The sequence below is a fragment of the Myodes glareolus genome, chromosome 16 (assembly GCF_982192425.1).
Source record: "Myodes glareolus chromosome 16, mMyoGla1.1, whole genome shotgun sequence".
Classification (NCBI taxonomy): Eukaryota; Metazoa; Chordata; class Mammalia; order Rodentia; family Cricetidae; genus Myodes; species Myodes glareolus.
In genome coordinates this window covers 32,645,514-32,658,003 of record NC_142041.1, presented here as the reverse complement: position 1 = coordinate 32,658,003, position 12,490 = coordinate 32,645,514, and the positions used below count along the sequence as shown (strand labels likewise).

The following is a 12,490-nucleotide window of genomic DNA, read 5'->3' as shown; positions in this document are numbered from 1 at the left end:
CATCCCTGAGACACCTGGATGCCGAAACTCCCGCCTGGGTGGCAAAACCAGAAAAGCCTGAGGCTTCCGGGGGGGACTTTGTTCAGCCAGCTGATGCAAGCTTTGTGTGGCTGAATAGAGTGAGGAGCTCAGGAAAGATGAACTAGGTCCTCGATGGCGGGGCTGGCTCTGGGAGCGGCAGAGTGTGAGGTGGAGGCCGACGAACAGATTGCTTAGAACTCAGGGTGCAAAATATATGCTGCCATTCCACCTCCTCCCTTCCTATTCCTGTCCTCCTGGGAGAGAGTGAGCAGACAGACAGATCCATGCGTACCAAGCAGCTTTATTGGAAGCCCTGCAGTCTAGCCAGGGAGAGGCTGTGCTCTCGCCACACAAACCCGCACATTCACATTGATGCTCCAGGCACAGCCCTGGCTGGATTAGGTCTGGAGCATCAGGAGGCCTGGTCCTCTCTTCTGGGCCTTGGTTCCTTGAACCAGGGTGATTCACATCCCTTTGCTCGAGACACAGGGCTCCTTCTGGTGCCGTCATGGTTAACTGCTGCTGCGTTTGCTCTAATGGAGGAAGGAGAAGCAGGGTCATGGGCTGGAATCTTGGACAGGGGTTTGGAGGATGGAGGCGGGGCTGAGGAAGGTCAGGCTTGCCTTGGCTGACTTCTTCAGTCTTCGGATGATGCGTTCCACCCAAGGCTGGTCTGGGGGTGCACAGAGTTGGTAGCCCCTTAGTGTGGTGAACCTGCAGCCAAAGGTCAGAGGGAGTGAAGCCCTGGAACTCAGTTTCCTAGAAGGCTCTAGAATGAGGGGCAAAGGCTTGGAGGCCATGTGTGGGGACCTGCTTCTGAGATTTTATTGAAAGGTGGCCTCGACCATGGGCCCAGGGATAAGGCTGACGGGGAGAAGGGCTAGACATTCTTCCCACAACTCACACAACAGCAGGCACCCTGCAGCCATCCTTCATAAGAAGGTAGCGGAAGGCTTTCACGATGTTCCCAGGGATGGGGCGCTGGGTCACAGACAGACAGCAGTCTTCCGCATCGTTGGCACCCCCAAGAACTGGGGCTGAGATAGGAGAAAGAAGGGGAGAAGACGTGGAGGCCGTGAGGATGGAAGACCACAGCCCTAAGTGGCTTCAGCAGCGTCTCTGTGTGAGAGGGAACCGGACCTGGTACGCAGTCATCGTGTGCCACTGTGGCCCTGGCAGCTGCCGAACATATCACAGTCGTCTAAGGCATTTAATAAATAACCATTTCTGTCTGTCTTCTTGCTGCCCTGGCCACACACCCTCCTCTCCTAGATTTTCTCCACTTTCACCATGTTTCAGCAAATAGAGAGTTAATGGTAGTCACAGTGCTGGGACAGGGGAAGCTTGCCTCGGCTGAGGACCTTTGAGGTCTTAAAAATTACTACATGGCCAGCAGATGGTTGTCCCACCGAGAGGTCCTGCTATTAGGGAAACTGAGACAAAAAGATCGATCGCTTGAGCCCAGGACTTTGAAGCCAACCTGGGTAACGCCAACAGACCCTATCTCAAAAACTAAACCAAACCAACAAACAAGGCCCCTAAAAAGGAACAACCAGAAGGGAACAGACTGTTAAGCACGCCTGCTTCAGTGTTTCTCATTCTCTCAAACTGAAGTAGATACACAGCAAAGCTCTAACCCACAACCCCAGTGGTGGGTTCGAAACCAGGGTTTCAGACATGACACACACACTCCATCTTAGTTATGTCCATAGGTCCCTGAAGCAAGATATACTGTTCCACCCTTCTGCTGCCCGGAAACGAAGGTATCAGGACATGAAAGCTGCAGAGAGATGGGCAGCTATACGCCCTAGGATACGCCAAGAGTGGAGCCACATTGGAACTCAGGGATACAGGCACCCTCGTACTGGCAGGCACACACAGAAGACACAGGACACCCCTAGATCCACTATGAACTTGCAGGGTCTTTCATGAGCATCACGACAGACTGAGATTAAAACATTACCCACAGCCATTCCCCCCCCCCCCCACACACACACCTTAGTTATCTCCTCAGCCTTACCTGGGAAGGTCACGAGAACCAACAGGCTGAAGACCAGTAGTGGGGCCGCACGGGGTGCCATGGCGGGTGAACTGAGGCAGGCCACAGAGAGTGTGTAAGCGTGAGAGTCCTTGGGCGTGTGCAGGAGTCTGTGAGAGGCTGAAGCCCTGAGGGGTGTGCGGGGGAATTATCGGAAGCACTCGGTTGCCCTGGTGTGGTTTGAAGGAGTCCAGAGGCAAGAGGGTGTGAGGCCGTGTGAGCCCCTGTGAGCCCTAGACAGCCTGTACAAGCCTCTGTGAGCCAGTAAGAGACTGCTCCAATTTATGCCCTTGAACTTTCTTTCACTTTCTGTCCAAAAATTCCCTGTCATTGCTCCGGTTTGGGTCTTCCCGTTTATCCCCCTCTGCCCCCTTTTTTTTTTCTTTTGGCAAAACATGACCTTGGCTTCCTTCTTCCCCTACTCAGTGGCTTCCCCCTCTGCTTTCTTTGGCTTTAGCTCTGAGAACTTTAACAGTCTGGGCAAAAAAAATAAAAATAAAAAAATAAAAACCGAAAAGCACTGTGTCCTGTCCGCTCCAGGGAGAGGGTGTGTGTGGTCCTGTTAGTGCCACCGGCATTGTCTGCTGAGGCCTGGGCATCGGAAGTGCTGTTAGGGCAGGGTAATTAGGGCTGAGTTGGGAAGTGGAGCTGGAAGGGAAGGCTCCTGAGGACAAGGCCCAGGACCCTGATCCTACATCTTGAGCCCCTGCATCCCAACCACCTGAGCATCTACAGGCATTGCCCATTTTCCCAAATCCGGTGCCTAGGTCAGAGGAACAGCTGGAAGGAACCTGGACCGGAACAACCCCTGCCATCTTTCCCTTCTTAATCCTGGGAACCAAGAGGGGATTTCTAAGGAGAGGGGCTGGCCAGCTCTTTCTGAGACAAACCCCTAAATTTCAAGGAATTGACAGATGAATAAATGATTTCCCACCCTTGTGGGAGAGATGAGAAGACCTCAGAAGAATAGCTAATATGGGTACTCATCCAGCCCTCTGGACCCCAGCTCTGGGCCCTCTGCACGTGTGAGTTGTATAGAAACGTGTGCTTGTATACATGCCCATGTAGAGGCCAGAGGTTGATACCTGGTGTCTTCTCCCATGACCCTACACTGTAGCGTTAGAGATAGGATCTCTCACTGAACCCAGAACTCACTGACTTAGCAATACCAGCGGGCCAGTGAGCTTCAGGCATCCTTTTGCCTCTGCTTTCCCAAGCACAAAGATTACAGGTGCCTGCTACTGTGCCCAGCTTTTAAGGTGGGGTCTGGGGATCCAAACTCAGGTCCTCTTGCTTGCACAGCAGATACTTGACTGTCGTGGCCAGCTCTCCAGCTTTTGGATCCTCTTTTTAACCAGGAAAGGGGAGCAATGTCTTCTTACATTTCTGACTTAAAACTTACTTTAAAATTGCATGTATTTTTTGTGTGCTTGGGAGGGCCACATGAGTGGAGGTCAGAGGGCAACTTTGAGGAAGTTGGTTCTTCTGCCACTTTGGAGATGCTGGGGATCAAAGCCAGGTCATCAGGCTTGATAGCAAGTGCCTTTACCACCTAAGCGGGCTCTGTATTTCTCAGATTCATCTTTATTTTCATTCATTAGTAATAATAACAGTAGCATTTCCGACTGTCCCTGGGCTCTGAATCAATCACTCTGCCGGCAGTACCTTGCGTCACCTTCCCAGGCATAGTACAACACATGTTTATTATCCTGTGTTGTAATTCCTTTTCACATATACAGAGAGCGAGGCTCAGAGAGCATAATCACACAGACAGTTCTATCCCCCAGCCATCTGTGCCAACCATCTACTGGGCATAACATGCAGTGCAGAGCCCACAGTACACAACAGAGGTCAGAAGTCGACAACACCATCCACCAGCTGTGTGACTGGGCAAGTTAGTCTCCGTGTCCTGGTGTCCTTAACTGCGAAAGGGAGACCGCTATACATTTGCCTTTCACGATTTAATGGGCTGAGTCATTTTAGCTCAGAGGCTGGTACACTGTGAGCCCTCACTAACCTTCATCATCCTTGCCTCCTTCCACACAGGACCTGTCTGTTCACCCACAGGGTTGCCTATTCTGCCTTTTCTGCCTTCGTCTGTTCCCTGCTCTAGTTCTGCTATGTTCCCTGGAAGGTTGACCCATGCAGGCTGCATTACCCAGGATCCTTTGCCCTTGGCTTCTGTTTGGGTGTGGTCAATGAGGGACAGCAGCAGGAGAGAAGCAGACAGGAAAGAAACGTTGGGGTGTTCATTCCCCAATGCTTTTGTGCTGATGGGGTGCTGGCAGCTAAGAGCGCAGTTATTCTCCAAGACTAAACTCTGTCAACAGCATTAGCATCACCTGGGATGTGGTTGGACATCCGAACTACTCAGGCCTAGTACTCACATTCTGGAGATGGTCCAGCAAATTGTTTAACCACCTCCCAGATGATTCTCGTGCAAGCTAGAATTTGATATAGAGTTGCAGGTCCTTTTTATTGTGGTTGTTTGGACAGTGTCTCACTGTAGAGTTCTGGCTGGACTGGCATTCCTTGTGCAATTCAGAATGTTCTCCAACCTCTGAAACTGTTAGAGAGACACTCCAATTAAATGTTTGGATTTATAAGAGTTGCCATGGTCCTGGTGTCCCTTCACAGCAATGAAAACCCTATCTAAGACACTTAGTCATCAGGGAGTTGCACAACTTGAGAAGAATTGGGAGGTGTGGCCTTGTTAGAGGAAGTATGTCACTGGGGTTGGCCTTTGAGGTTTTAAAAGCCCAAGCCAGGCCTGGTGTCAGTTTCTCTCTCTCTCTCTCTTTGCCTATGAGAGGAGCAGGCTCTTAGCTACTGCTCCAGACTTGCCTGAATGCCTCCATGCTCCCCATCATGATGATTATGGATTAAACCTCTGAAACTGTAAGCAAGCCCCAATCAAATGCCTTATTTTGTTAGAATTGCCTTGGTCATGGTGTCCCTTCACAACCATAGAGCAGTGGCTAAGACCACTCTGTAAGACTCTTTATCACAAACAGTATATGTATTTTCTCCATGTTCTCTGGGCTGTTCTAGCAAATTAGTGAAGCCAAAGGTGAGGCAGGATGGAAAGATAGAGAAAACTAAAGGGATAACAGCAGGGAAAGGAGCCCTTTACCTGTAGTGATATTTCATTTGTATTTTAACGAATAAAGCTTGCCTGAAGATCAGAGAGTAAAGCAGCCCCACTGGCCAGCCTTACAGACCAGGCAGTGGTGACACACACCTTTAATCCCAGTAGCCACGCTAGTTTGCTACAAAAACCTGGCAGTAATGGTGCACGCCGATAGTCCCAACACTAGAGAGGGATATAGGACGGGAGGACACAGTTCCCAATCTCAGTCTCATTCTGAGATTCTGGGAGGCAGGATCGCCATTTTGACTGAGGCAGAGGTAAGAGCCAGTGACTGGCTGTTTTGCTTTTCTGACCTTCAGGTTGAAGCCTGATTTTTGTCTCTGGGTTCTTATTAACCGTGCTCCATTACCCAGGATCTAGATCGCTTGTTCTGCTGTCTGAGGCAAGAAATTGTAGCTGAAGTTTAGGTAAAGTACAACTGACAACCGATAAAGCAAAGGATTGACTGACTGTGAAATCGTGTCTTTTCCTAATGATGTCTTAAGAGAGGGGGCCAAACGCAACAAACAAATTCTGTTTACACACGGTCAAAACGTTTTTAACCCTGAGTTCTAAAATAAGTACCCTTTTCCTACCCTACGTCTAAACATCTAAATAAAACTACCTTATAGAAACACCTTACATTTGCATTTGCACAAGAAAATTCTTGAAGAAAATAATTCTGCACACACTTTTACTTAAATTTAATTTTGCTTAAGTTTTAAGCTTTGTTTAATATTTGACCGTCATGGTAAATTACATCTTTTAAAGAATGTAACAAAAGAGCAGGGTGGTGGCGCATGCCTGTAATCCCAGCACTCGGGAGGCAGAGGCAGGCACACACTGGAAAGACACCTAAGAGTGATTTTCCAAAGCCAACACCCCTTTGGATGTGTTCTGTCCTTCTCCCTGTAACTCTGATGACAATAGGAACAAGAAGCTTATCAGGCAGCTACGGTGGGGCTTGAGAAATGAGTACGTCTGCTTCATTTCTCCACAGCCAGCTCTGTCTTGGCCAGAAGTCATAAATGTCCTTAGACAGAAATGTTTAAGAATACTGGTCTGTGTTCTGGTTTCTTGTTATCCATCTTTCCCTTTTATATAGCAGCCTAATGGCTATAACTGCCTGGATTCCAATCACAATCAGAGACTTCATTGGCTTTGAAACTGTCTCCAAAACCATGAGGATGTAGAGGTGCATGGTCATCCACCATCAGTCCAGGTAGACCAGCTGGACCAACCGACTCACCTCCCTATGCCTCTAGCCAGTAAAGTCTTATTAACCCTTAGCCAAAGACCCTCAGTAGCAACCCTTCCTCGAGACCCTCCTGTTGCGTGGGAGCCCGCCTGTTTCCATCCCCTTAGATAACACTCCTTACTGAAACACTCACCATTTGTTGCCTGTGTCATCCATTTTTCTAGGTCTTGAGACAAAGGGCCCAGAAGCTTTGGTGGCTATTGATGGTCAGGGACTCTTGTCCCCAGAGTTGTATTCACCTAGGTGAGAAAACCTTTGCCACAAGCACAGAATCTCTGCTTTTTCCATTTCAGTCCTTTGTCTAAATCCTTAATAAGCTCTGATTTTTGCCTCACTCAGCCATCCTGAAGTTCCTCGTACATTCAAACATCAGCTCTGCCCGAGTGGAGGTCCCTGTGGGGAAGGGAACTCTTCAGGCCACCAGTGGCTGTGCAGAGCTGTGACCTCCTGCTGCCATCGATGACACCATCTGTGTCCTCTAATTCACTTCAGTTCCAACACTCCTGAATGGAAGACAGTGCCAGTCCATCAGCCGGAGGACTCAGTCCCAGGAGATTGCTGCTAGATTCAGATGCCTGTGACAAGCACGGGTTGTGATTTGTGCTTCTGACCTATGGTTCCCATGATCTTTTCATCAGTTCAGAGCTGCAAGACTGACCCAGTACTGCCATCAGCTGCCTGGGGTAGGAAGAGTCTCCTTATGTGGGGACCAGAGGCCACTCAAGTGCTGAGTAATGAGTAGAGCATGGGAAATATTTGATCTCCTTATATCCTTACAGTGAGCCACCTCTTTTCTGTCAGAATCTCCAGGGACATTGTAAACTTTACCAGAAGAGACCCTAGAAAGTAGATTCCCCGAATGGAATGCTGGGATTGGGTTGCATGTATATTTAAGTACATAGACAATATCTTTGCATGGACAAAGAGGACCCAGGAAATCAGGAGGACACAAGAGTTTCACAAGCACCAGCGAGGTGACACAGGATGGGACTTGTCAGGATCCCAGTTTGATCCCCTCTTCTCCCCAGTCTTTGCACTCCCTCTTGAAGACCCAGGAGACAGAGTATAGCAGAGAGGCAGAGGTTATTTACAAGTAAAATACACACTCAATGGGGAGAACCGACAGTGGCCAAAGAAACCATTGCTCCTATCTACGTTCTAGGCAGGTTACTCTACTTCCGATAGTCTCTGTAACAAGCTGCTTTCCTAGGGGACTTTGTCCTGTCTATGCGACTGAAAGACCTGCTTGTTCTTTATCAGGAAGCCTCTTGCCATGTAGTCCTCCTCCTTGTAAGACTCAGGGCTGCTAGAGCCTGGTTTAGATATATTTCCACTGATGATAATTTAATCAGTTCAAGATGCCATATCTCCTCTCAGGGCCAGAGGTATGAATTAGGTCTAATTCTTCTGAATGATACTTAAAGTCCTCCTGGGTTTCATAGACTGTTTGTCGCCTATGAAGGAAGTGTCCAGTCCTAACTTCCTCCAAACCTGCTAGTGTGTAACTAAGAACCTAAGACAAGGTTTGAAGACAAGAAGACATTAGGCGATAAAGTCCCTGAGGTACATAACTGCCAGGATTACAAACGATGATTGCAAGTGGCTTCTTTCTGATTGTGTTGACAAAATTATGATTTAAAAAAGGACCAGGTTGGGACTGGAGAGATGGCTCAGAGGTTAAGAGCACTGACTGCTCTTCCGGAGGTCCTGAGTTCAATTCCCAGCAACACATGGTGGCTCACAACCATCTGTAATGAGATCTGGTGCCCTTTTCTGGCCTACAGGCATGGAGGCTGAACACTGTGTGCATAATAAATAAATAAATCTAAAAAAAGGGGCCGGGTTAAGAGAGCATAAAGTGGATTTTCCTTTTTCTCCTTCCTTCCTTTCTTTTTTCCTTTTTCTTTGATGCAGAGTCTCTCTCTGTAGCTCAGGCTGGCCTTGAACTCATGACAAGGTTCTTGTCTCCGTCTCCTAGTGTTGGGATTACAGGCATGGTATGGAATCACCAAGCTCAGCAGGAACCTTTATTTTATGTGGCCCTTATGTTCCCCTCCTCCCCCCTCCTCTTCCTTGCCCTGCCCCCCACTCCTGGAGAGTTGCTGATCTTCAATTTATATTGAAATCCTGAAGAAGCAGGTTCTAACACTGGAGAGGGAATGCTGCCGCAACAAGACAGATGGGCTCGCCATCATGAGTGAGTGCAAGCAGGCGAAAGAGCAAAATTTCCTTCTACTGTATTCTTCTATCTTGGCTGCCCCTAGAAGGTGCTGCCTAGACTTGGGGTGGGTCTTCCTGCTTCTTCACATGAATGCCCTGAAGCTTGGATTTTTGTTGACTGTAGATGTAGCTAAGCTGACAAAAAGGTTAACCATCACAAGGATGGCTCATGAATGTGAGGCCAGCCTGGACTACATAGTGAATTCCAGGTCAGCCAGGCTGCAGGATGAGACTTATCTCAAAAACACCCAGAAACTGGGTGGTGCGGAAGAATTATCTGTATTCTGTCGATCATATTTTAATAAAACGCTGATTGGCCAGGCAGGAAGTATAGGTGGGTCAACCAGACAGGAAGTAGAGGTGGGGTGATGAGAACAGGAATATTCTGGAAAGCAGGAAGCTCCCTCCGCACTCCTGCGCAGACCACCGAAGAGGCAGCATGTAATTTGCCCAGCTGAAAAAGGTACCAAGACATATGGCTAACATAGATGAGAATAATGGGTTAATATAAGCTATAAGAGTTAACAAGAAGCCTTAGCTAATGGGCCAATCAGCTTTATAACTTATAGAGATCTCTGTGTGATTGATTTTCTCTGGGACTTGCCGGCGGTGGGTTACCGGGCGGGAACAGATATCCCAACAAGCCGGCCCTCATGTTACAACTGGGCTGGAGAAATGGCTCATTGGTTATGAGTTTGGTCCCCTGTACCCACACTGGGAGGCTCACGACCACCTGTAACCTAACCTCTAGGGGCCTCTGAAGGCACCTGCACATACATGCACGCACACAAACACACAAATAAAAACCAACCAAACAAATCAAGTCAAGCCAAACAGAGCAGCCCTTTACCCCAGGGCCCTAGTTTGAAATTTAGACAGTGCCCCAGCGACATGCGACCTAAGCGTGTTGCTGTCTATACTAGAAGCACAGCACCTAGCTGATGTGCACACCGTATGCACTATTGAATGAGCACTACATGTAGAAGAACCGACCTCTGATGTTCCAGAAGCCAAGGGGAAAGCATGGGAGGTGGTTTAGCTTGTTAGTTTTTGCTTCTTTCTCTGATTACATGGCTTCATGGAGACATTCTCTAGAGTTGAGGAAGTGAGAGAAACGGGTGATCTTGACTTTCAGGTGAATTTCTAAGGTTTGCTGGCATGAGGGAGAGAGCTGCTTGCAGCTCTAGGGGTGGCCTGCAAGATGATGAAGAAGCAGAATTTCAGGCAGTACATCTAGTTTCTACTTTGTTGAGCAGAGAAGACCCAAAGTTTGAGACTATGCTAATTCATGTGCTTGCCCTCACCTCTGTAAATGGTCCAGTCATGAATCCCTCTTTACTAAGCCCTTTGGAGTATGCATTTGCCTCCTGCCAAGGTCCTAAGCTGCACAATAGTATAGTGCAAAGCTGGTGTGGAGTTTCAGTTGTTTGATTACCATTTGCCTTGAGTGCCTTTTGGGAACGACCCCAAGAATCAGCAGGAAAGAGAGTAACAATGGGAGAACCATATACAGGGCATTTGTGCCGCATTCACTCAGTGAGGTTATAGTGAGTCCTCAGTGCCAGGCTGTCCCCAGCCCTGGGAAATAGCAGCAAACAGAACAGAAACGTTCCTTCTGCTGCAGAATTTTTATTCCAATGAGGGAGACGGACAACAAGCAAACAACAAAAATCTAAAGTCAGGTGACAACGACTGCCAAGAAGAAAGATAGAGAAGGCAAGAGTCAGGGCTGGAGAGACGGCTCAGTGTTAAGAGCATTTGCTGCACTCACAGAGAGGTCCCAACACTCACATCGGGTGGTTCACAACTGCCTATGACTCCAGCTCCAGGGTTTCTGACATCCTCCTCGGCCTTTCCCAGGCAGCTTCACATGTGTGCACGTACACATATGCTGACATACAAATACAAATAAAAATAATAGAAAAAGAAGGCAAGAGGCTAGGTGCACATACGTGTCTTGAATTCCAGCATTTTAATCCCAATAACAGGCAGGTGAATCTACTTCCAGGACAATCAGGGATACATGATGAGATCCCATTTAAAAGAAAGAGAAAAAGAAAGAAAGAAAGGAAGGAAGGAAGGAAGGAAGGAAGGAAAGAAGAAAGAAAGGCGAAAGTGATAGGGAATACACAGGCACGTGTTATTTTAAATCAGATAGTCAGAGGAGCCTTTAATGATATAAAAGCAGAGATCTGACATAAAGAAAGAAAGAAAGAAAGAAAGAAAGAAAGAAAGAAAGAAAGAAAGGAAGAAAGAAAGAAAGATGTGGAGGGCCGCAACCACATTCTCCATTGCTTCAAGGGACAAAGGTAGAGATTGACCTCTGTGACCTCAAGGTGTGGTGGTACGTGCCTTTAGTCCTGATGCCTGGGAGGCAGAGGCAGATTGACCTCTGTGACCTCAAGGTGTGGTAGTACACACCTTTGGTCCCAATGCCTGGGAGGCAGAGACAGGCAGATCTCTGTGAGTTCAAGGTGTTGTAGCACACGCCTTTAATCCCAGCGCACGTGCTTGGTAACTCTCTACTGCTGCATCCCTGCCTACTTCCGAGGCATCATCTGGGATAATGGGCAGCAGACCAATCCAAGAGTGACACGTCAGAAGCGAGGACTGTTTCCTTTATAAGGGCTGGGTTCCCCTCATTCTGGGTCTCCGCAATGTAAGCTTATGCTCTCCCTCTCAAGACGCATTAAAGCTTTGCTGCAGAAGGATCCTAAGTGTCCCGCGTCGTTCTTGTGGGCGAGACGGTAGCGCGGGGCAGAAAGAAAGAAAGAAAGAAAGAAAGAAAGAAAGAAAGAAAGAAAGAAAGACAGACAGACAGACACAGAGCTCTGGGGAAAATATTCTTGGTAGAAGAAAACAACAGAGTCAAGTGCCATGAAGTAAAAGTGTGAGGAACAGCCTAGAGGTCCAAGGTGCAGAGCAGTCGGAGGCAGCCATAAGGGATGACTATTGGAGGAAGGGACCGCTTGTTGGTTCCCAGCCGCCCAGCTAGCTTAGATGCGAAATAATAACACAGAAACTATATTAATTACATCACTGCTTGGCCCATTAGCTCTAGCTTCTTATTGACTAATCTCTTACATATTAATTTAACCCATTTCTATTAATCTGTGTATCGCCATGAGGCTGTGGCTTACCGGCTAAAGTTTCGGCATGTCTGACTCTGGCAGCTCCAGATGTCTGTCTGACTCTGCCTTCCTCCTTCCATGCTATAGGCCAAGCCAGTTCTTTATTCATTAACCAATAAAAGCAACACATAGACAGAAGGACCTCCCACACTGATGACAGTGCACGGGTCTCTGCATGGTAGGCTTCTACTATACTGGGTGACCCAAGGGGACATTAGAGGGATGAACAGAGCCCGACACGACCTGACTTAATGTCTCAAAGATTCCCCATTGCTGTGAAATGTAAGCTATACCAAAGTAGTGAGGATGGGGGCAGGGAGGTGGGGCTAATGCAATAATCCAGGGGGACAGAAGATGGTGCTTGGAGTTGGCAAGAGGTGCTCAGATTCAGGAAAGAATGTAGGACCAGTGGGCTGGTGCTAAGCAGAGGAGATGAGAGTGAGTGGAAGCAAGAAAACCACACAGGCTTGAAGAAAAAGGATGGAACAGTCATCAAGCTGTGGATGACTGCAGAGAAGTGGGTCTGCGGGGAGACCAGGAGCTTGATTTTGACTTAGTTTGAAGCTGCACATTGGATACATAAATGGAAATGCTAAGTAAGTAGCTGGCATGAGCCCGGGTTTCAGGGGGAAGATGCTAGCTGAAGACATGCATTTGGAAGCATACGGGTGGTATTTAAGGCCAAGAGAGGG

The 12,490-nt window shown here is 48.1% G+C and overlaps 1 protein-coding gene and 1 long non-coding RNA gene across 2 annotated transcripts in view; one reads left to right on the top strand and one right to left on the bottom strand.

The window, feature by feature from the left end:
• LOC125390812 (uncharacterized) overlaps positions 1-11,378 on the top strand; it is a 35,725-nt gene extending 24,347 nt beyond the window's left edge. Inside the window, exons 2-3 of the long non-coding RNA XR_014997330.2 lie at positions 6,612-6,690; positions 6,787-11,378. This is a non-coding gene — a long non-coding RNA (uncharacterized LOC125390812). The remainder of the gene's footprint in view (positions 1-6,611; positions 6,691-6,786) is intronic.
• Positions 303-2,337, bottom strand: Ccl19 (C-C motif chemokine ligand 19). The gene is made up of 4 exons (XM_087897172.1): positions 2,042-2,337; positions 926-1,058; positions 645-735; positions 303-554 (listed from the first exon to the last, which is right to left on the bottom strand). Exons 1-4 carry the CDS (start codon positions 2,100-2,102, stop codon positions 534-536), a joined length of 306 nt encoding a protein of 101 aa, XP_087753298.1. The 5' UTR covers positions 2,103-2,337; the 3' UTR covers positions 303-533.
• Positions 11,379-12,490: the final 1,112 nt, after the last annotated feature.